Raw genomic sequence first — 25881 nt, forward strand, 5'->3', positions numbered from 1 at the left:
GGTAACACACAAAGCACATGTTTCAGATTTGAAGATGAAGTTGAATGTTGTATGGAACATTACACCAAGTAGTCTGATCGTCCTGATGGTGGAGGTAATAAGAGCCTCTAAAACGTTGGTAAATTTCTACCAGCCTCTATAGTGCAACATAACATCCCAGAAGACAGTCATCTTCATACCTTTTACGCTGTTATGCATGTAGGTAAAGAATTCCTGGTAAAGAAGGACCCTCTGTCGACAACACTGGTTTTATGAACTTGAGCACAATTTTTCATTTCCATGTTTACACTTCATTTATTCAGAAACTCAAGTGAGTACACTGCACTAATATCATTGATGGACAGTTAATGACATGTTAGCTATTTCACATAAACTATACTTTCTCCAATAGGTATCAACTTATTACAAAAACTTCACATATTGTTACAAAATCTGTTCTAGTTATCAGCACATATTTAACAGACTGAATTGCTTCTCCAATCAAAAATACTTGTGTTAAATTGCTTAACTGCTGCTTGGACGAAAGACTTAACACTGGCATTTAAACACCTGGCAGTGAATGTGTTAAATTTTTATTCAGAAGAATTTGTGGCATTATATTTGTAAATATATATACAAAATTCTCTTTACTTCTTATCTTTAAAACTTAATTCTAAACTCTTATCTTTACAGTTTATGAAGTTTCTTTATAAACATTAAATTAAAGTGGCATGATTAATACAGCATTGTGCATTTATATATGAAAATTGAATGCAGTTGATTAAGGTTACCTACAACACTAATGTTATTGAGAATAAATATTAATGCATAAACCCCGAGTAATTATATAAAATATTAACAAGTGCTTCAAATTTTTGAATAACTCTATCAGTTATAGTTTCTCAAGACATACAATAGCACACCCCAGTTATCTTTCTAAAAATGAATAAACTACAAGGTCAGAGGGAAGTGACATACAAATTTGTTCTTTCAGTATTACAACAAATTTAGACCATCGTTATAAATGCCAATTATTAGCTTAATGCCACACTATTTAAAATCACAGAAGCTTGACAATATCAGACCAGCTAATTCAAATCAAATGTTCTTTACCGTTTTAGTATGTTCAACACAGCAGGAGGCATTTGCCTTTCTACTACATTTGACAGGGCATGAGAGAAAACTTACAAAGATAAAATGCTATTTCAAACATGACAGAAGTTCTGTACTCAGTGTTTTTATCCCTATCAAGGACAGGGTTTGTCAAACACTATCAACAAAATGGCTATCAAAACCAACTTCAATATAAATGGAAGTCATATTTTGTGTCACAAAAAACAATAAAAGCTTAAAGAGGTGTTGAAACTTTTATAAAACTAAATTAAAATTATATAATAAAATTAAATAACATAGAAAGCATTAGCTTTATTCTCCATACATATATTAACCTGTCAAGTCAATATTTAAATATCCACCAAGTGAACACTGTGGCGGTAATTAAATAACCTGTCAGTAAGAAATTTGTGAAATACAAATTGTCAAGTTTTTTACACTTCCAATCACTCTGCAATCATGGTCATTTCAAGAGAAAACTGCTCACTAACTCATCTCTTTTACATCACAATATCTGCTTCACTCTCTTCATTATCCGATTGTTCTTTCAACAACACTCTTTTCATCTTTATCACTATATAAGTCACTCCCACTATCACAAATTATAAAATTTCTGTTAACAGGTTCCTGCAAATTTTTGTGAAAATTCAGAATGTGCAAAAGGCTAGGATATCCCATGTTGCATACTGGTTCATAGCATCAGTGTGAAAAACGGAAATAACTCACATGCAATTATAGGTGTGAATGAACAGGTGGAAGAAATGAGAAATACAATGTTCTGAGGTCTTGTGCTCCCAATAGTACAACAAAAATCCAACAGATCATGCAGCAATGACAATTGTCTTGGTGCCTGCAAACAGTGAGTACATACTCGGAATACCACTGATAAAGTAGGTTTCTAACTGCAATTATGCTCTCAGGCTACTGGGTTGGAGGGTTAATTTTAGAGATTATAAGTATAGGTGATATCTAAAGTCATGCAAACAAACAAAACTGTTTACACTTGAAAAAGATACTTGCTGTCAAACGTGTTTTGACCTCAAGGGGTCATCAGTGGCAAACAAATTAATTCATATGAAATCATACAATTCATAAGATGATGGTTTGTTATAAAGCATAAAAGGTTGCACTTTACAAAACCGTACTTTATGTAATACCACACTGAACATTTAATTGCAAAAGAGTTGGTGCATTATCTAAATTGAGTTACTTAGCATTATGTCCACTGGCCTACGTTGAAGCTACCACTGTTGGTCGTGGTTGCATCGTCTGTGCCGGTGAACATCAATGTTGCATGAGTTTGTTTGTACGCATGATTTTATATATCAATACACTGCATGGTATGCAAGGTTTTAAGACATAGTGATATGAGTGGAGGGAAGACTTCATCTGTCTATTCCTGGCTTGGCAAGATAATTAATTTAAAGAATGTGGAAAGTAGTAGTCATGGCCAAATTTAAAATATTAGTCCTACATTTGCCTGGAGGGACTGAGGAAATTCACAAAGATCCTTGGACAGCTGGTCTTGAAGCCAAAATCTGGATTGGGCACCACCTGAATATAAAGCAGACAGGCTAACCTCTTAGTTACAACATTGAGTAAGACCCAATCAAAAGGTCTCGCCTGTATAAGTAATAACTTGCAGTTTCATAAATCTGCAATGAATTCAACAGGAGAGTAATCAGAAGCATACTTAATTTTTATATTTCACACTGTTAAGTTTTATTGTGTGTCTGTATGTTATGTTTTTTATTATTACATCCTACTGTCATTCTGGCTAACTTGTGGATCTATGGAATGTGTAGTAATATGTATGTAAGTAAAAAAAAGGCATTTAATAATGGACCCTTCTATAAAGTAACAGGAAACTCTGGAAAAGTAAAATTTCTCCATTACTTAAATTGGAATCATAAAGGTGAGGAAGTGTTGGTTTGTTGCATAGAGAGATTGTCACAAGACTAATAGTATATTGGCGATAGCAATGCACATAAACCAGTTGTGAAATTGATGTCATTCAAGGATTGTTGTCTGCAGGCAGTTTGGTGACTGGTTCATTTGCAGTCAACGGTTTACAGAAAGGGATGACAAGAGTAGTAAAACAAGGTGGCAAATTAATTGAGTGAAGAATTAATCAAAAGAAAATTTGGATATACTTGGCATGATCAAAAGGAGAATAATGTGGGTAGGATGTTTAGAAATTAAAGAAAGATGATGTAGAATATCAGAATTAAAGTTGCTTAAGTTAACTGATACTTTTATACTGAAACATTCTGTTCTGTGTTGTAAGAAACCAATTATTTTCTTAATCTGTCAGATGATGAAAGATGTAACATGCTATTCTGACCAGCATCTGATTCACATCTATCTCACACCTTCAACTCACATTACACAGTACAGAATGCCACCAGCCCACATTCAACACTCTTATACATGCCCCCAGTTCATCACAAATTAGTTTATGAAAATGCAAGCACTTCAACTTGCACTTTTCATGTTTCTAACAATCCAATATCTTAATATTCAGTCTGCATTTCATACAGTAGACCCTCATGATACTGTCGAATCGGATACACCAGGAGTAAAGCATGTACCTCAAGACATAGGTAGCTCACAACACAGATGTTGAAACTGTCTCAAACACACAAACACATCTAAAATATCCTATGCTATGTAAATAATACTTTATTGTTATTTTTATATGTGATAATAATTTTATCTTTCTGTTTTTTAGAAAATGTATGACATTTATGTAAAAAACTGATTAATTTTTAAAACCAAACCATGTTACCAACACTTTAACATTGCATTAAAATAACTACTTGCATGTAGGCCTGAAGATGGCAACCTGAACTCACTGAAACATGTAGTTTCACAGTTGTTATTGTACAGTTGTTTGTGATGGATTAATAAAAAATTGGTACGCTAATTAAAGACAAACACTTGAAAAGACCTTCAGACTTTATAGAAAATGAAAAGCATGTTATTCTTGCTTAAAATTGATCCTACTCTAAAATGGTCTTCAGAAATAAATTACAAGTTTATAAATGCAAATATTTTCATACATACAGCATAACACTACAGAAGATAAAAAGAAAATTACAAAAATTTTGAGATTTTCCTTGTATGAAAATGTTTTCAGTTGTTTCAAAATGGAACTAAATCTTACCACTAGTACTTCTACAGTAATTATGAATTATGGGAATCTACAATCCCCATAAGTCTCTGCAAGCATTATTGATCACTTAATTATGGAGGTAAAGGTACCGGTATGGTTGTAATGGTCACTGTATTCCCCTCCACCTAAACTGTGTGATTATATTTTGCTGAGATTTTTAAGGATCATATTTATCACAACTCCCTAAACTCAATAGAGTTGCAGGTAAAAATCAAAGCCTTTAGTGATATCACTCATCAGAATATGAGTTTATGAGTCATTCTTCTTTTGCATAGTGCTTCTGACATCTTCTGCAATGTATTTATGAAAATACACACATTTAAATTGTATCTTTTTTAAGACAGCACATTTCACTACAGCAATGTCATACTTTTATAAAAATGTTATTCATGTGAAAGTACTTCTACACTATACAGAAACTATACAGAAGCAAACACTAATTACAATGCTTGTTTTTACATTATCTTAGTTCCATAGTTCACTGTAGTCTTTTATCAGATAATACTGAACCAAATTTCCAGTTCTTCTTTGAAAGTAGAATACTTCTTTCTTGAACTACAAGTGTATAATTATTAACACCACAATTAATCAACTAGATTGCACCATCAAAACAGCACCTTATGGTTTAGTTTTGTTGCAAACACGTCAGAAAAACACTCATTTCTTATGTTAAAAATGGCATAAAACCCTTTGCTTCACCTCTGGAAGGAAGTTGACTACTCTCTCATATACAAACCATCAAGCTAACTTCAATAAGTAAAACACTCATTATCCTACAGTGACCAGTTAAGTCACTGTAAACAACTACTATACTTCACTGACCAACACCGCAATACAGAACTCAAAAATAAAAATATTTGTGGTGCACACAAATTTTTATAATTAAATGGACTTTCACATTATCAGGGACAAACACAGTAATACTAAAATGCTGAAATTCATACCCATTTTAAATTTGTAGAATAAGTTTACTGTCAATTTGTGTTATTTGGTGCTATCATACTCTGAAATTTTGCCCATTTTTCCTCAATGGGAGCAAATACCGTGATGATGATAAGGGCAGCCACCAGTAACAGAATCACCAGTATGTACACAGCTAACATGAATTTCCGGAAGCAGGAATGCTGCAACACAGAAGTTGTACATATAAAACTCAGTCCATAAATTCCACTTAGGAGTATGAAACACAGTCTCTATTTCGAACATAGAATTTAACCACTTTGTTATGGTAATCAAGAGTACTCAGTTTCATTTGAGTGGTTCTCCTTTGCTAAAGTTAAAAGTAGATGTGATTAAAAATTGCGGTTTTATTGTGCGGTGTGTATTTACATGATACTTCTTTGATATAAAAGTGCCAATTATGAAAACAGAAGATGAAATAATAATAATGATAATGATGATGATTTGATTTAATTTAATTTTAGAACAAGCTTCATGTTTTAACTCCCGGAGATGTGACAATTCTGATGAAGTTATGATGTATACAATAAAATGAACTGATATCTACAAATGAGGGATGATAAACAGACAAGTAAGAAAAGAGGCAAATTTCATATTTTATATAGTGATGATAGTTGTCACAGTTCTATATGGAATTGCAACTATTATTAAATCAAGGCAGCATAGATAAAATGATTTAAGTGTTGAGGGATATACTAGATTTAGACAAAATTAAGAAAAAAGATATATATGACAGGAAACAACATTTACAAGGTAAATAAAACAATAAATAATTACAGTTAACACCTTAACACAGTGGATAAAAACAGACTGTCAAATGAGATTTGAGATTCTCACAGCAACTAAGAACTTCATGGTGGTCTTCTGGGTTGTAACACCAGGTGGACTCACAGATGGGTAACAAGATGAAAGTAGTGTGTTCCTTAAAAATGTTGGTACTCACCTACAAGTTTACAGCACATACAACCCACAAGACCACCACTGCCAACAGATGGCCAAATGTTTCATTTGGGTTCAAATCAAAAGGATGTAGAAATATAATTTAATAAATGGCTATGAGCCTTATCCACAAAGAAGAATAAAGAGACAGAGAGGTAATGTAAAATAAGAATCAGGGAGTGGCAGAAGAATATTGAAATCATCCCAGGTAGTACTTGGCTCTGAAAGTATTAGAAGGCTGCAGAAAAGCAGACTCACAGGAGAATCCTGCTTCCTCTCAGAAGAGTGTAGTGGACTGCGACTGGAGGTCATCTCCTTCATAGGAAATGAATTCACTCTCTTGCTATGGTTTCTCTCACTGGCAATGCTTGCAATCTGCAATAAAATGACCATATTTCATTTACAGTCTTTGTGTGCTTCAATCAACATACAAATGAGCTTGACTATTTATATACATGAACACCCACAAAATATGGTGATAAAACAGCATTTGTGTTGTATGCTTGAAACACTTTATTGAACTCGAGGCCTGTGGTACAAATAAGGAAAACATAGCATGATAAAAGACGTGATAAAACAAACTGAATTCCTGTTGAGTTTGTTATCAATTTATAGGTAAGTCCAAATGCATTAAACACACAAACTTCCTTCCACAATTACAAATGAGGCTCACCGATAAGATAAGATGAACAGCAACATGGAATGCCACATAACCAACCAGAATCCAGTCCATCCAGTCAGGCAACTCAGCTTTTGTCAATTTTGTGGCAAAGAAAATGGTCACAACTGAAAAAATACATTTGACTTGCTATTAAAACATAACAGTAGAGTATTTACAGCTACTTTCGTTAAGCCAAATTCTTCCATGATCTTAGTTACTGATGCATAAGTCTCTAGTTTCTCAGCAACCTTTAATTTATCCACAATATTCAGAGTAACAAGTTCCCTTTCCATTTCACTTCTTTTAAAAGCCAGAGTTGACTGAATTAATTTATATCCAAATAAACAAATATGTACAAGGTAATTACTAATATGTTACTGTACATATACTCACCTCAAACTGAACTACAACTTGTACGATTTGAGGTTCTCACTGCAGTGAGTATGAAAATGGGTATCTCATGGGTTGTAGCATCATGTAGTCTGGTAAAAGCTTACCACTGTTTCAGAGGTCCTTGCTGCCTCTATCATCAGGGTGGTGATGATGGAGGCAGCAAGGACCCCTGAAACAATGGCAAACTTCTACCACACTACACAGTGCTACAATCCAGAAGACAGCTATCTTTGGACTATAACATAATTTTTATCTTTATATACTGTCTTCATATAACATGTCTAAGTCCAGAATTTGTCCACTTCGACTGAAGTGTCCTATAATTTACCTTAAAATATTCATTTAACTTTGTAGCAAGAGTAAACATAGAATAGGTTATACTCATACTCAGGAAGAGTGAATTTCAGATATGAATGCATGTGTCCATTTTTTAGAAATTTAAAAAACTGGGAGTTAGTTCTGACCTCGAATTATTAGATAAACAACCAGAATTTCTTGAAATGTGAGACCAAGAGAGACCTTGCTTAGAGTGGGGAATGATGCATCAAGCTATAAATAATGTCAGAACACTCAGTTCAATGTAATTTTGGACTCAGCACATAACAGTTGCAGAAAGAAATTAAAATAAAGAAGAAATATTAAATACATACATATTACTAATACAAGCAGAAAATAGTATCTTTTGAAGTGAACAAAAATATTTACCAGAATAAGATCATATTTATACTCTGCCAATTAATATGCTTGTGAATATCATTTGCATCTTTATCTCAATTAACATTTTTCATATGGGATTTAGAGTTCCATATTACAGGGCTCCTGGCCACACTTAACTCTGGGGTTAATGGCATAGTACTGTATCAAACAGCCAGCCATGATGCACAGCCAATAAAGCTTGATAATGTTCAAATTTTTACCAAACATCATTACTGAATATTTGTCCTCTTCACATTCATATCTCATATCAGACATTCATCATTCTAAGGTCTCTCATAACTTTTCTTAGTCCCTCCAGGCAAATGTCAGGATAGTTAGTACCTTAAAACAGACCATAATCACTTCCTTCCAAATTGTTTTCAATTTATCATTCACAAATCATCTTACCATTTGACAAATAATCGATCATGTAGATTATTCCCATTTCACCTGATTATCCCATCCAACATGCAAAGTTACCCAAGATTCATTATTGCACCAACTAACAACATTAATTTTTGGATTAAATAACAGTCTTGTACTTACTGCCAAGAATATGTGCCGCATTTCCAATAAGCCAATGTAGCCAGTTGAAGATGGGTCGTCGTCTTGAATCGGGATGTGGTCGGAAAGCTGCTCCAAATGGTTGCACAAATGCTAGTGCTGTTGTTACACATCCAAGAATTGCATGTGGATTGTCCTCAGCAGACCAGTCTTTCAATTCGAGGAAGATCAGAACAAAGGCAGCCACTGTCAACCCCCATGTCAACACCATGAACATTCGATGCCACTGAAATTAAAATCAAAATATTCTTTGACTTTGACTATTTTCAGATCTTCCTTTAGATATTTTTTTAAGGAGTGAAGCTTAAATTCCAATCTCATCTTCACACAGTACATTGCATGGCAATCAAGTTATGGAAGCATACAGGCTACATCCACAGTAGAGACAAATCACTACTTAAATCTAGAAGAATTGAGTCATGGCAACATAACCATTAAGACTAGTATGGAGGGAAAATTACTACCAAAATTTGGGTTCATATAATTACAAGCTCAGTATATGTAACAGGCACACTGAAAATGAGAAATAGTTACAGAATAATTGGGCAGAAAATCTGATGGAAAGAGATCACTTGGGAGACCTAGATGGAATGATAATAGCACAATGAACTTACAGTGATATGGTATGAAGGTATGGTTTATTTAACAATGCTGTTAATAACTAAGTTTGTATAGCAACAAACTTTACGAAATCAAGCTGCACCATGCTCAGATGCCACTTGTAAAAGAACTTGAACGAGATAAAGAATGAAAAATGAAGAATTTGGTTATGCTAAATCTGCACACTGAGCACAAACTATAAACAATACTGAATGAATGGAAGAAGGATGTTGGACTTGTAGGTCCACTCCTTGGGTCACCACTTGTAATTATTCTTGCCTCAAGTAGTACAGCAAATGAGAAATCACAAGGGTTTACCTATAGATGGGATTGCTCAAAAGTAACACAAGAGGTGAAGGAAATGTAAGCTAAAATAATGACAATTGAACTTTGTAGTTAACTGGTGGCAATTCTTTCAGAGTGCTATTGCACCACTCACACAAAACATGCACTTCACTACACGTTGTTGCAGAATATGTAATAATCAACTTGAGGATTTATGAATTATTTATAATTTCTGGATTACGAGTTTTGTCCTTAAAATACTTGCAATAAGTGCAGTTATGTTATTTAGATTTTGTTCACTAAATTTGATACAAGTATAAATTTGATGGCATATAGTGTCTGTGACCTGCTAATATCTGTACTTGAACTTGGAAACCAAAGTGCTGGAAGCTCGCTGACATGCAGTGATATTTTCTACAAAATGTGAAAATCTTCTCCCTCAAATCCAATTGAATCTATGCATAACCAATGGGTAGTTTATGTTACTTAGCTGTGATATGGCAGAAGGTCCAATATCCAGAATCAAGGATCTGGCTAGTATGTTGTTCAAATAAACAAAGAAGTATTTCAATTGTGGAAATGAAATAGTGAAATGTGACTTGGCTGATTTTTGCTATAAATTCCTTGATCAAAATATTAGGGGTTATGGTCAAGAGGTACGTTATGGACAAATTAGCACCCTTGCTGAAGCTGAAAACAAATTAACACATATGCACATGCACAAGTGTTAGCACACAGAACACACACACACACACTCCTTATACAAACATTTGCAATTGAAAAATGGTTAGACTTGAATTTAAACCAAAGCTGCCCAAAGAAAGAGGCTGTGGTAATCTGCTGAAAAATGCTGGGATAAGTGAACAATGATTTGGAAAAATATGAAAGGAAGTGACCACGGCATATTTTATGTATTGTACCAGCATTTGTTTGGAAGTAGCTAAATCGACAACAAATCTCAGTCAGGATAGTTGTCTCCAGGTAGACATCTGACCACAGCATTCAATGTGAAGATGTGGACTAGAATTAACTGCCTGAGAGTTGGTTCAAATGGTAGGCTCTTTCAATGTGGTGATATTCCTTGTTCCATAAATGAAAACCATTTCTTGGTTTTTTTTGCCTGTCACTTTTCACACACTCTGTTCACTGTCTGTTCGCTTGAACAAAATGTTTCGAACTAATGTGGCCATTAATACACCCATCATTTCACAACAACGTACCATAACACACACAACTCAGAGGAAATACACTCATCCTCACAAGGCTGTGATAAAAACAATGAAAAACATTTTGTTAATCATTTTAGCAATTTAACTTTTAAATGAATTAACACAGTTATAAATGTGTTAATATAAAGTTATTATTTCTGGACATCGGGGAGAAGATTCTTACTGCAATGACACAGAAGCAGGGAATTGAAACCAATGATGGCCACATTGGTTTGAAACATGTTATTCAAATGAACAGAGTGTGTGAAAAGTGATGGGCATAAAAACTAAGAATTCAACATAACACACCAGGATGCTACACTACAGATGAAAAACATTTCCTGACCAACTGAGAAACTAAAAACTTTGTATCAGAGAACTAATAGGTAGGTACTAAGTTGTTCACAGTAATGGAATGCGATGAATTTCATGTAAAACTCCCAAAAACATTCTTGTATGTTATGTCACTGACAGCTGTAAACAATAAAAAGCAAAAAAAAACCACTAATATTACTCCTTTTAACAGCTAATGGCTTGTCCTTGTTGTTCATTGTACTACATCAACACTAAGTTCGACAAGCTAGCAGCCCAATTAACTGGTGCGGAGACATGTGTCACGAACCAACTGGAAACCTAACTGGTTAATAAGTCACTGATAAAGATCACTTACATATGGTATACTATCTTCTTTTATTTGTGATAAATACAAAATTCACATTCTGCTTCATAATAAACATACGTGAATTAAGTGAGATTTGATGTTTTCACAGCACCAAATATGAAGCAGGCTGTCTTCTAGGTTGTTGCACCATGTACTCTGGTAGAAGTTTACTGATGTTTCAGAGGGGCTTGCTGCTTCATCACTTTGATGATGGAGGCAGCAAGCGTATCTGAAATGTTGGCACACTTTTACCAGACTATGTGGTACAACATCATGCAAAATGCGTTTTGAAACGAAATCACTCCTCTGATGTCATTGCAAAGAATATGGTCATGAAAATCTTCATTCAGAAATCCATACAAAAAATTGTTAATAAAAACAGTATGTCACTGTTGATTTCTTATGAATAGATCCATCTGCTATTTGTAGGGAGCACATAATAAACTTAATAATTAATGTGAAAATTCCACCAAAACACAAATATATAAAATCAAAAATATATAGATAAGAATATCACACAAAAAGCCTAAGTGTGTCAAATCTAAACAAATTCAACTGGATATAAAAATAAAGTTTCTGAAGACAGAAAAAACAGACAGGCATCAACACTAGAATCAAATGTTCCCAACGTCTGGACCTCATACTACAACGAACAACTTACAGCAAACCACTGATCTTTTCCACAAAGCTGGCTTCCAACCCAGGTCTGCTTGAAGTAACGCGCCAGCAAAATTCCAATTCCTGCAGCACCAATCCAAGCTCCAATCATGAATGCCCCATGAAGTCTGAGTAGCAAGTTGGAAGATACAGATGCTATGCTGACATCAGCCAAGGACTGACTGACTTCAGCTGCTGCACGTCCTACATCATGATATCCCACATTGCCACCTGAAATACAAACATTCTGTACACGTATTCTACATTTATAGATACATTAACATTATAAATTAAATGCATGGTGTATGGTTTTCTTGAAACATCAATATATATTTAATTGATCAAAGAATTCCCAGCATTCACAGAACCAAAAATTTCATAATCAGGTTCATGTCAGCTTGCTACTGGGCCAAAAACAGAACGCCTGACCTGATTTCTAGGAATGATATGGCTCTGGACCAATCGACTTCAACCAGTACATATGTGATTTCCAGAGGCATGTATGACCACAATTTACGTAGGATGTAATGCTAAGATGGTACACCTTATTGTGTTAAATCTCACCATGAACCTTAGATCCTGCTGCTACCAACAAATGGTACTTGTCCTTAGCCAAATTAAACTCTGTATTTTCAACATTTGTAATAGGATCTCTCATGAATTTGCAGTAAATTGTTCCATCCACAAATGAAGAATTTTTAAGAGAAATTCCATCTTGAACCTAGAACAGCAAACATGAATATTAAATGGGTAAATACAAATATATTATCAGTTGACTCAACAAACAGAATATAAAGCATTTAATTGCATAAAGGCGAGGAAAATATGAGAAACGTTGTATGAAATGGAGACAGCTCCAGAAATAAAAACATTCTGTAGTAAGTGGTATAAAAATAAAATAATATAAAGTCTGATTCATATAAAAATATATACTGTACTAACATAGACCTCCATCCCACAATAACCAAGGTAAAATGGGAGGAACCATTTATATGTGTACTACAAAACTCAGTAAACAAACAGCATTTGTCCATTTCTTACCTTCAGTCGTCTGTTTTCTTTTCCAGAGTTCCAAGACATATAAGCATTTACACTGTTACCACTTGTGCCATCATGTACACATTCCACAACACTGTCATCACCCTGAAAGCACATAAAGATAACAAATAAGACAAAGTATATCTGACTTATCAGTCTCTGCAATACTCAAAATATAAGAAAAATAACAGGATATGTGAAAATAAAAGCAGATGTGAAATATCAATACTACAAGGAAAGTGAAGCAGTTCAGAAGTCAGGGTGGACGTAGCTAAATGGTATATGAATCCTTACGTCTGAAAACAGAACATTAGGGTAGGTATGACTAAGGGATATATAAATCATTTGGTGAGAGAATGGAGCAGTGCAGTAGTTAAGGCTGATGTGGCTAAAAGGTTCACGAATCCATGGGTCACAGTATGGAGCATTGCAGGGGTCAGAATTGATGTTCATAAAGCATGAGCTCCATGATTCCTTCAATGACCTCCATAACTTTTCCCCCAAAAATTATTTCACATCAACAAAAGAAAATTGTCAACATGGTCGTTAGGAAATGAGGAAAACTCAAAGAAACAGACTTCATTTCCTGTGATGGCCATAGAATGCCAACTGTTTTAGTACCTGAATGTCACCCTGCAGGAAACCAGAAAGACCTTCAAGTAACACATGAAGGTGAGGGCACCTGTAGCCCTCAGGGCCATGTACAACATAGGGAACCTGATAATACTCTCCCTACAGACAGCCATGAAACTATTTACTTAAGAAATAACATTGGTACTCAAACACAGTCTTGAACAGATTTGGGATCACTTGGTGGAAAATTACCTTATGATCCTCAAGAATGTGACAGCGACATACCTTACAAGGGCACTTTATCACGGTTCATGGTGCACTGAGGCACGCATACTACGGCACGGGATCTCTTCTTAATTGAAGAGTTCAGTAACAAAGCCATTTATAGACATATCTGAGAAACTGCTGAACATAAGGCACAATTCTGAAGTAAACTATACACTGCTTGTATCACATACCATGCGAGAAACAACACATCCTCACATGTGGAAAAAGGGCTTGTTCTATAACATACCAAGGCAAAGAACACTAAGGCTGTACCATAGATTAATAAAATTCACAATCTATACATTGTGCACGAAGCAGGGATAACTCAGTCAGTATAGTGACTAGCTATGGGCTGGACGACTGGGGTTTGATCCCCAACGGGGACAGAGGATTTTTCCTCTAGCCTCTGCATCCAGACCAGCTCTGGTGCCCACCCAGCCTCTTATCCAATGGGTACCGGGGTCCTTTCCTGGAGGTAATGTGCGGCTGGGGTGTGATGCTGACCGCTCACCCCCGTTTAGTGCCAAGGTCAAGAAAGAGTAGGAGCTATACCTCCACTTCCCTCCAAGCACCTGCATAGGTGTGTAGCATGACAGCTTTACTTTTTACAGATTGTGCACATGTCTTCTCATTTATAAAGCAGTTTTATCCTAGTTATGGGCTGTGGGCTGCTAACAGTCAGCAGCACAGTTTATGCTTGTCTGTAAATTTTTGCTACAGTCAGAAAAATTAATATTTTATTAGCAGTCATATTTTTACAGTTTAATATCCTTTTGATACCTAAATAGTTTGTAGTGAATGTTAAATTTTTTCAGAAGTATCATTAGCTAAGTTGAATTGATTACTTTTTCCTTCTGTTATGTAGACCTACTGACAAGACAATATGAGTGCTCTCTGACAAATTATTTTATATGGCCTCATAAGTAATATTTAATTTGCATATGTTCACTGTGGTGATGGAAACATTTGTTGAATTTTAATACCACATAAACTTATTATTTTATTTTTTAAATACAGTAACATATTCAGACATGCTAGTGTTAAACAGATTTATAGACTGTCATATGTACGTACTGTACAATGTAGGATAGACAGGATATCAGTTCTCAGACACCATGCTGGTGTTTTACCAGCAAAAGAGTCAGGATAAGCTAGGGACAATTCATATAAATACTTTATGAATGGCTGGGTTAGCAAATGGCTGGAGCATAGATGAAGCAGTTAATGAAGATAATATATAGAAATTAATACATATTCTTACCATATTCACATCTTGGGAGAGACCCACTGCAACATAAGCACTATTGCTTGCTTTCATATCAAACTCATATCTGTCTCCTTGAACCAAGCAAGATACCACCGCTCTGCAAGACTTTGTTTCCACACAGCCACCCGGAAATCCAAAACATGTCTTCTCTGTGCCACAACCATTATAGATGGGATCTGTCACAACAGACGCCTATGCAAGAAACAAAGATACAGTGAATTATACGTATAGTCCATAACTGGTTACTGTCAGAATATCCACAATCTTACATTATATTTACATAAGAATACTCTTTATTGTTTAAATTATTTAATGACGCTAAATAAAGTTCAAAGATTGTTCATCTTAAAAAATTCCCAATCTGTGACCAGCCTGGCAAATGTATTCAAACTAAAGTGAGTTTGTGTACTGTACGCTAGTTACTGAAAGTGTCTGGAAAACACTTCCATCACTAAAGAGTCTATACCTGATCAAACAGATATAAAGAGGTGTGGATCTGCAACTCTTCTGTCAGGATTCTTGGAATGTTACATATTACTGTTTGAAGCTTATTCTGGGTTTGTTTCTGTTTGTAAATCAATTTCCCTGTTAATTTTAAAATACTAGATTATAGGTCTAATATTCTTCATCAGTATCATAAGGCAAGTCATATGAATGATGGGTTAGGACAGGTAAAGCATTCCCTGAAGATATTAACACACAACTGTCAAACTTATTCTGCTTAAAAAAATGTGAATAATTTGGTTTACTATCTTACAAAGCAATTCTCAAACACACTAAGCACTTTCAAATGGTATAATGATCTTCCACACTGGAAACCACAGAATTAAGTTACTGTAGTTAAATATGTTTGTAACAAAGAAGGTCGTATGGTGTGGAGCTAAGGCACAGAGGCAACACTCCCAATATCACATGTGATAATATTTTTGGATTTCCAATATCTGAAAATGTCTTTAGAAAGAAACCAAATTGCTGATAAACTAGAAATCCACAGAATAATTTTGTAAGACTCTTAAAGACACAGTCCAAAATTACAAAAAATAATTACCTCTGACAGGAAAGTGTCTTTAATTGTACCGTGTACTGTGTAAGTTTATGAAACATGATTTGCATACCCTTCTTGGCGGAGTTGTAGGAACTGAAGGCGGAGTGACAGTTGACCTGAGAGTTGTAACAAGCGGTTGTCTTGTGGTTGAGATCCCTGTTGACTGTGAACTGTTGTCCACTGCACGTTTTGCAACACTTATAGGCGCAGACTTCACACCTTCCCAGAAAGTGGAGAAGTCTTGCACCACAGTAGCACTACACATTAAGAATTACAATGTTACCAACACGCCACACTATATAATATGAATGACAATGACAACAACAACTTACTCTTGTTATCAATATTGATTTCATTATTACTGTTATTGCATGCTTATTTTATAAATTTTATACTGATAATTAAATATAATTAACATATCTCGGTCAAACTATTGCACATGCATATTCCAGTTATAAATAATTAAAAATCTGCAGACGGCAGTTGTCTGACTTCTGTAACTGAATGTGTATGTTTGTATTTAACTATAGATATTCTATGCTGGAAGATGACTCAAGTCAAAGAAATGATGACTTGCATCACAATCATCTTTTCTTTTTTTCTTTTTTTGTATATTAAGTGTATTTGGTACTGAGATGTCAATTAAGTATAAAGTTTTCCTTCTCTTCTCTAAAAGTGTAACATGTGGTCTGCTGTGTATGATGGGTTTATAGGCGGTGATGTCTTTGATATTTAATACTGTTTCAAGAACATATTTTTACCACGGTATATCTAATTCTTTAAAATATGTTTTCACACTCAAATTGATGGATTTGATTAGCTACATCATCATTCTTTTGTATATATTCTTTGTGTTAGACCACTGCACCCAATTCTTATATGTTCTATGGATTCTTATTGTGTATTGTATTTTCTGCATTTGCAGGGGGTAATTGCTGAATCTTTTACTATGAGTTTAAGATACTTCTTGGCGCTTATATTTGGCCTTGTACGGTGATCTCATGAACCCCTCAGTTTTTCCATATATTGTGCCTTGTCCAACCTTATTGTTATTATATAAGGATACATTTTTTGTGTATACAACATATAGTTTTAATCTTATGATTTTGTAGTTTAAAAATCTTTTTACACTATATTATGGGAAAATTTCAAAAAAATTTCTTAATTCAATAAAATTTAATGGCTTCAGATCCCTTATTCTGCAACAAGTGTATTTATTGAGTTTAAAGTCATACATTAAACTTTACCATATAGTAGCCATACTACAGGGTTGCCAGCTAGACTTCTAATTCTCGCATTAACAGTTTAGAGGTATGCAAATGTAATGCATTATTTGAGAACAACAGTAATGAAACTATACCGCATCATAAAGCAATGAAAAGCACACTACATTAGGATAATACCTGCTACCATTCAGTTCAGAATCTTGTATCTAAAATCTGAAGATCAAAATGCACAAATGTTAAAATGCCTTTGGTTTATTAATGTTGTCAAACTTGTGTCTCACACTCTAAAGGAAGAACATAAATTAAGGTTGTATGAGAACAAGGTACTGAGCAAAATGTTTGAAATGAAAAGGATGGCAAACATTTGTAAGAATGAGCATCATAATTTGTTGTCTTAATAAAAAATTATTAAAGTGAGCAAGTAGAGTGAAGCATCAGAAATGTAGCAACCACATGGAAGTTTAAAAATGTATACAAAATATTAGTTAGAAAACATGAGAGAAACATATCACTTGGTACACCAAGGTATAGATAGATGGTCAAATATTAAAGTTGATGTCAAAGAAGCAGGGTGTGATGGTGTGATCAGATTCATGTGGCTCAATTTTGGGGCTTCTGTAAACCCAATAATATATTTGGGTTTCATAAAAGGAAGAAAATTTCTTGATCAGGTAAGCAACTATCAGATCTGCAATAAGGACTCTCATCTACAAAGTTAGTTATCATCACGCAGAATATTACAACCCTATAATGGTGCTAATATCAGCATGGCTGACAATTGGTACTCTTAATGACAATAAATAAATCAAATTTAGATGAAACCTTGCACTACATAGTCTTGCAGAAGTTGACCACCATTTCAGAGGTCCTCATAGAAATGTTGATCAACTTCTACAAGATTACATGGTGCAATATCCCTAATGACTTATCTACATAATCACTGCCATGAGAACACAAATCTCAACAAGCTTAAATGGACTTCCATGTTATCATGTTCTTAACAAATTTAATAAAAGTTGGTTAATTAGTGTCTTATATTATTGTCCATAATAGTACCAAACTAACAGAGTTCTGTAGAAGGTTGTGTTCATTCAGTCCCCAAAACAATTACATAATTTAAATATATGCTACAGATGTATTCCACTTACACAAATATTATGGAACCCTCATAGAAGTCAGGCGCTTCCCACTCAAACTCCAGGCTGTCTCGTTCTGATGGATCTGCATGTGTAACAGTATTCTGAGAATTCTGAAAGCAGCATAAATTGTGTTTGTTTTATTTATTTAGTAAACTTGTGTTGCACATCAATGTGTGCATTATTTAGTATCTTCTTTAAATAGGTCACAGATTACCTACAAATAGCAGACTGTGGCACATTCATTAATTTTTATTGCTTGTACATTGAAACTGCATCTGAATTTGATCAAAAGTTTATTTAAATCTGATTACTGGGAGTAAGTTTGAACTTCAGTTCACAAATCACTCTGAAGTAGTCAGTGTCACTACTTTGTGTACAGAATTTATATTCCACTGTGCAGAGAAATTTTCATGTGCTAAAATTATCATAATTTAGCATGTGACTACCAACACCTAGCACCAGCTACAGTACCAAATTACACAGAACTCTGCAGTCCATCCATAACCTGTACCAAATAGGATACCGCACCATGTACTGGTCAGGATATGAAATGCAATTAGCTCTCTGCAGTCTGTCCCAGGTCTTCTTCTTCTTCTTTCTAAGATGTTTCCACTTTATACAGGCCATCAGACTGAACCAGATATGACACCAAAAAACTTAACACACCCAGTTCTGGTTACAGTATCAGAAATGCTTACAACCCTACAGTGAACATCATGTATTGGTTAGGGTACCAAATGCAGTTAGACAATAGAACCAAGAATCTAAGTTGATAAATATGTTGAAGATGGCTGTCTTCTGGGATATTGCACCATCCAGTCTGATACTGACAAACATTTCAGAAATGCTTATTGCCTCCATGATCTATTTGATCACCCTGCTGATGAAGGCAATATGTCAGTTAATGTTTACCAGACTACAAGGCACAACATACCAAAATATCTGACAAAGGTTATTTAAATTAATTTCTGTTTTCTTCACAGTAGATGCAATTTTGATGTTCTATATTTGTATTCATGAAGGTTAAATATTCATCACAGAAGCATGAATATACTCACCTGATAGCCTCCTGCACAGGTGAAAGCCTTGGTGAGGTTTGGCAGTGCAGTGAACTCGCCAATTGCAGAGTCACTATCTTCTGACTTTCGTGCTTGCAGTACAAAACCCTTGAAAGGTATTCCAGTAGTTGATGTCACCATAAGCTTTAGTTTTGAACCGGGAGCAACGCTGAGTTTGCCGGCAGTCACAGCAAATGGAGACAAAGTTTGTTGGGCAGGTGCACCATGGTGCTTTGGAGCCAATGTAAAACAAGTGCTGTGTGGGGCACCAGATGGGTAGCTTTCTGTGCCATTAAGCAATGTCAGTAGTGCCAATGTCAGCAGCAGGAATGGGTGAAATGATAATATTGTCATTCTGTAACAAAATAATTCAATCAGAAGGCTGGAAATGATTCAAAGCGAAGAAAAAACAAGAAGTAAAAAAGATTCGTAGGAAAGTAGAAATTCTTTTATTTTAATATTTAGTGAAAAGACCTTGTTTTACCTATAGACTGAAATTTCAATAGGATGAACAATGATAAAAATTCTATTGATAAATTACAAAAAACCACACAACTGGTATCAACAATTTATTTGAAATAAAAATATCAGAAGCACTGAAAGATGAAAGGGCAGGACATGTGTGAGGGAAACAACAAAGGAATGTTTTTTGTAACTTCGACTTTCGAGGATGGGCAGTGTGAAATGCTGAGAATTATCCAAACGTTTCGGCAAACAATGCAACTGCCATCCTCAGGGTGTGTAATGGTTGGGCCCTTTTCGAAGCCTTATATATGGCATGCAGTATGTGGTGAGTTAGGTTTGACGGTGATGATTATTGGAGTGGAAGAGCATTTTACAGAAAAAGTTTCTTCCTATATTTCCCTTTCATTAGAAGTGTCTGAGATGCTGATACAAAGGAATGTCGCATTACGCATGTACAACACTGTTAGCCAAAACAGTATAGAAAACAGACACTTTACAGTAAGCGCTGACCAGAACAAAAACACGATCGTTCCATTAGTAAGCGCCTGTCACTCAGAAAGACAACTGCAAACTGACCTCAAAACTTGAACCACAAGCGCATGACGTCTTGACGAGGGAACAGTGTCTCCTCCCTTCGAGGCTTGTGTGTAACGGAATAAATGCATGAATAAATAAATGGAGTAAATTTATCATTATATGCATGAATAAACAATTTATTTACCAAATGAATTAGTAAACGAGTTAATTAATAGGTAGATGAGTAGGCGAATGAGTAAATTTAATAAAAACAACGTAACGAGTAAACAAATGCATTATTAAACTCTCAATAAATAAACGCATAACTAAATCGATAAATAAGAAGTACATAAATATATGAATAAATAAATGTGTTTATAAACAAACAAGACTAATTACAGTGGCTAAACGGTTCAAAGTCTCATGCGGTCTTGAATCGCTCGAACACTGGCATCACCCGTTCGAATTCCGCTAGTAATAATGGATGTATATATGTCACTCATCGCCCTGATGATGGAGGCAGCAAGGACCTTTGAAACGTCGGTAAACTTCTACCAGACTACAGGGCGCAACAACCCAGAAGATAGTTATCTTCAGATGTATATCTGCGTTTCTCTGTGGTGTGTTTTGTTTAAGTATGGCACGTTCAATGTTTCTCTTGACAACGTACAGCGGAATATTGAAATAATCCCTGGTATACTAGCCTACAAGCTATAAACGCCAGCGCAAAAACAAGTTTTGAATCAGGTCTTCAATCTTATTGTCAGACCGCATGTGGTACATTAAGTCCTTTATGAAGAAACGGAAATACGTAACATCCCTGTATAATTTCTTGCAAAGACATTATCTGCTCTACACAAATTGAATCACCCAAAATACCCGTACTTTTAGCAGTTCGAATCACAATTCAATTTTCACTTCCCATGAGATCTTTACTTTCAATATAAACATGTTCAAAATCATTTGCCGTTCTTTGGTTCAGTAACTTGCTCACGTATAGGCTTTACAAAATCTGCAATAGTAATTTCTAGCAACACCTCGTATCACCATGATAACAGTTTACCGACCACAACAATTTTAATCTAGAAAATTAATTCATAAATATTACAGTAATGTTTAAAGTCTTTGTCGAAACGTGAAAACGTTTACCAGTAATTCATTATAATCTTACAAAGAAACAACTTTTGAGAATAAGCCCATTCATAAACCTGCAATATTCTGATTACTAGTCAGTCCAGGGGGTATGTTGAATTTCTAGAGGTTTAACTATGTATGAAGTAATTCTGAATTATGAGAAGACAGAAGGTTTAATCTGTAAAAGGTGAAGAAGAGCAAATAGATTATATTTATAAAAGCCCGAATTTTATTTTATTATGGTTGTGCTAATGGAACAATAACAAGTATATACAGTTACAGAAACACAGTCCCACAATATTTATACTATGAATCACACGATTTTGCTTTTAAAACTTATAGAAGATTTAGAAGTGCCTTACTAACTAGTACGACTTGTCTAATCAAAACAACGTACGTACAAGAAATTAATTCAAAATTAATATCTCAAAATTATCACAGAACTTCTCTGTAAGTAGATTTTCAACGTGTGAAAACCTTCTGGGTTATTTTGCCGTGTTGCCTGGAAGAAATTTAGCGACGTTTCAAAGGTGTTGCTGACTCTATCACACTACACGCCACCACAACACAGCTGTATTCATACTCTCATACTTGTCGCCGTAAGAGCATGAAATATCAATTTTTATTTTCATCCCGTGGCACTGCACAACCATCGAATGACGAGAACGTCCCTTAACCATCGAAATATACGATGATTGGCTTAAAAGATATTTTAAAACAGGCCACTGCCACTTCGTCCCACTCACTCGATGGTGCAGGATGTTTTTTGAAAAGTCGATTGTTGATCGGTTTGTCTAAGAATAGCCCACTTTCTTTAAGGAACCCGAAGGTTCATCACCGTGTTCACAAAAGCCCGTCACCGGACTCTATCCTGAGCTAGATGCATCCTATTCCAATTCATCATTCACACAAACATTCTAGCTAAACAATCTACGAAATCAGTCAGTTTATTTCAGCAGACATCAAAGACCTGTCGTGTAGGATCATAAGGAAGATTCAACACGAACTACGCAGAAAGCATCTAAATTGCAACATGGGAGTCACTGCTCAACTCTCAAGGCTGGTGAGAAAACAGGTAGGTGTCACAGTACATGCCCGTCAACTACACGTCGCGTGTGAAGAGATCCCTAACTCTGTGCTTGAATCACGCTTAACAGAAGTCGTCTCCTACTGTCTGCTTGTTTCTTCTCCGGAACAAATAAAAGATGACTCAGATTGGTCTTCATAACCCATAAAAAAATTAGTGAAGGAACTTAATTGTTTGTACCAGTGAAATTTATGACTCCCACTTTGCATGAAGCCCCAAATGAACATTGTCAGATATATCAATTATTGTGCAAAACCCACAAAACTTTAACTAAAGAGTACGTTAAGATCAACAATCTTTGATCGAGACATTTAAATGCTCGGGTAACAATTTGCCTGTGCATTACCATAACTACAGTGTAATCAGCGTTGCAGCAATCTTAACGTGAAACAGCAAAGCACGCATATGTCACAGCTGAAATTTTATACGTTCTGACACCTTGGCGAATCTTGAGTACAGCAGACCCCGGTAATGACTAGGGCCATATAACACGCATACAGTACTTATGGCTCGCAGCATAACACGATAGATGTGTCAACACCTGTTTTGAACGCTGATGGTCAAAATGCGACTTGATATATTAAATATCAGCGTATGGATCCGGCTTTCCTTCCTTGTCGTGTTTCGGTCTGGAGTCGTCCTCCGCAGGTATGTCAATAACAACATCCCACTTTCCGCACATTTACAACTTGGCGAACTTATATTGTCCCCAACCTGTAACCAAACATGAAGAAATGTCACGTATCGTACTCACATGTGCACGCCACCTCAGATTTACCCCATTTTCTTCTTTCGAACATTTTTCTTTGCAAATACAGGTGACTCTAGTTATACACGGAAGTTGCGTTCCTGCGAACATCCGCGCAAAACGGATAACGTAAAACAATAGTCATTCTGATGTTAAACTGACGAGCCTGAAGAAGGTTTGGCGCAGGTAATAAGTCTTTAAAATTTTACCTCGGATAGGATATAGATATTGATGCTTCTCGTACCGAATAAAACCGCGAATAACGAGTCAATGTCACGGTATATTAATGGCTGCATATGGCCTATGGGACATAGCTTGTAGATTCGAGTTATCCTCCCAAAATTATTCAGTATGAGACTGTAAATAAACTGAATAAACTTCATTATACCTGGGGGGGGGGGGGGGGTCATATTGAACAGACTGGCTACTCAAGTTTTGCTACAAAATCTTAAGTTCCTTCGCTGTGTTAGGAAATGCTGTCGTACATTCAATCCTACCAAACTCAAACCAGTACACAACCACATTCCCTATTTCTATAGGAACAATTTTAACATTATCCTCAAGTTTCAACTAGTCTTCCAAGTGATTTCTTTCCTTGAGGATTTTCGACGAACGCTTTTGATAGTTCTCATTTCCCATGTTAGTACTACCTACCTATCCTGCCAACCACATCCTTCTTGCACTTAAAATTATTCAATGTCTTGACTTTTTCCATCGTCCTTGTTTAAAAGAAGAAACTACGACGTTTCGGAAACTAGCTCTGTTTCCGTCTTCTGTAGCGGAGACTAGCTCTATCTGACAGACCCAACTGAGTAGGTACCTCTCGCCTGAAGACGCAGACAGAGACAGTTTCCGAAACGTCGTGATTTCTTCTTTTAAACAAGGTCGATGGAAAAAGTCAAGACAATGAATAATTTTAAGTGTAATCCCCATCGTCAGAACCCTTTAGAATTGAATCACATCCTTGTCGATTTAACCGCCTTAACAATAAGCTTTATAGGGTTCATATAAATAGCGTTAATTTCCCTAAACATCATCTTCGTAATGGGTGTCTTCTTAGTGGTACGAACTAATTTCTAAAATCTCATTTAGATAAGCTTCGGATTCAGAGGGTTTAACATATCAAAGTAAGAACTTGTGTTTCTATGTAATTTTTAACTGTTCCAGCACTTAGAATTCGTGTTCCCGGAAGCATTGCGTCATAAGAGGAAGTACAAAGCATGATCAGACTGCAGCAATCCTCATTACGGCACAAGGAAGGCTTAGCCATGTTCGTTTATACCAATTGCAACACCGGCATGACAGCAGGGCCACGGGTGTTAGAGAACGAAGTGCTGAGGAGAATGTTTGGATGGGAACAGCATCATAACATGTACTCATCAACAATTTGTATAATGTTCTTTAACTGCGCCTCGTGACCTATCACCACACGATTTCTCTTGTTGGAAATTAAAGTTGTGTATGTGAGATAACTAATGCAATCTTTTATTCATCATTCAGAATTTGAAAAGAACGAATGTGTGTATTCTGGTGCCGAATACACCTTTCCAGTCTGTTGCTGTTCGGGTGATCAAGGAGGATGCGATGGAAAGCCACGTGCAGTGGATCCAAAACAACTTCGAGCTTTGTCGACAACTGCAAATACACACTTGAGAGGGAAAGACCGCGAAACGATGCACGTACGAAGAGAATCTAATCCAGAATGCAGATACGTATAGCGCGTGCTGGTTACAGCGTGTGCTGCATAACTCGTGTTTTATAGTTCATCTGATTCACAAAATATGGCGCGGTGTGTACAGTCACTGCCTCAAAATGCCTCGTATTGTGTTAACATTAAAAGGGAAAAGATGTTTTCAGTTAAACTGTACATGCTCATACGGATTCTTTGCCGTCTTCCCCCCCCCCCCTCCTCGTACTTTTCAACTTCCCTTCCCACCATACTGTGACGCATCCCACACTCTTGAGTTATTTTGCGCCCACTGTAGTACGCCTGGGATAGAACAGAAATGCGTACATTCTGTTGGTAAGACCTGTCAGAAATATTCACTTTAAAGACCTATGTTTAAAAGGATAATATTAAATTATATATTAAATAAAGAAGGTATGAGGATGCACACTGCATTCAGATGTCTCAGGTAAAGGTCTAGTTGCGGACTCCTGTAAACACAGTAATGAACGTTCGGGTCTCATACAAGACTGGATTTTACCAGCTGAACGACTATCAGCTTCTCGAAGATTTTGTTCCATAGAGTTTGTTGCAGCTACATCATACAGCATATAACACATAACGAGGCCGGTAAACAGTAGTTTTGGTTATCGAATGGTCAAATAATCGGGCTGAAATGTATCAGATAACAAGAAAGTCTATAATATCTCGAGAGCAATAGTTTTCTGAGATGGAAATAATAATATCTGAAGATAAATTTC

At 35.6% G+C, this 25881-nt stretch overlaps 1 protein-coding gene across 5 annotated transcripts in view; it reads right to left on the minus strand.

The window, feature by feature from the left end:
- Positions 1-556: 556 nt before the first annotated feature.
- The window catches only part of LOC110829849 (ferric reductase 1), an 84682-nt gene continuing 59357 nt past the window's right edge, over positions 557-25881 (minus strand). Inside the window, exons 1-12 of one of the 5 annotated variants that reach the window (XM_087343570.1) lie at positions 23053-23073; positions 19505-19859; positions 18456-18556; positions 16152-16338; positions 15031-15228; positions 12933-13034; positions 12456-12612; positions 11896-12122; positions 8463-8706; positions 6840-6952; positions 6425-6541; positions 557-5391 (exon numbers count right to left, since the gene is read on the minus strand). In XM_087343570.1, coding sequence (XP_087199696.1) covers positions 5242-5391; positions 6425-6541; positions 6840-6952; positions 8463-8706; positions 11896-12122; positions 12456-12612; positions 12933-13034; positions 15031-15228; positions 16152-16338; positions 18456-18556; positions 19505-19858 — 1950 coding nt within the window. In that variant the 5' untranslated portion in view covers position 19859; positions 23053-23073 and the 3' untranslated portion in view covers positions 557-5241. Of the gene's footprint in view, positions 5392-6424; positions 6542-6839; positions 6953-8462; positions 8707-11895; positions 12123-12455; positions 12613-12932; positions 13035-15030; positions 15229-16151; positions 16339-18455; positions 18557-19504; positions 19860-20479; positions 20507-20884; positions 21021-22365; positions 22626-23052; positions 23074-25881 lie in introns of those variants that run through there. The other 4 variants (XM_087343569.1, XM_087343572.1, XM_087343571.1 and 1 more) reach the window with 4 other exon arrangements.

The sequence above is a fragment of the Zootermopsis nevadensis genome, unplaced genomic scaffold, assembly GCF_977971745.1.
Source record: "Zootermopsis nevadensis isolate Lab colony 2312 unplaced genomic scaffold, Znev_1.0 Znev_ptg000006l, whole genome shotgun sequence".
Classification (NCBI taxonomy): Eukaryota; Metazoa; Arthropoda; class Insecta; order Blattodea; family Termopsidae; genus Zootermopsis; species Zootermopsis nevadensis.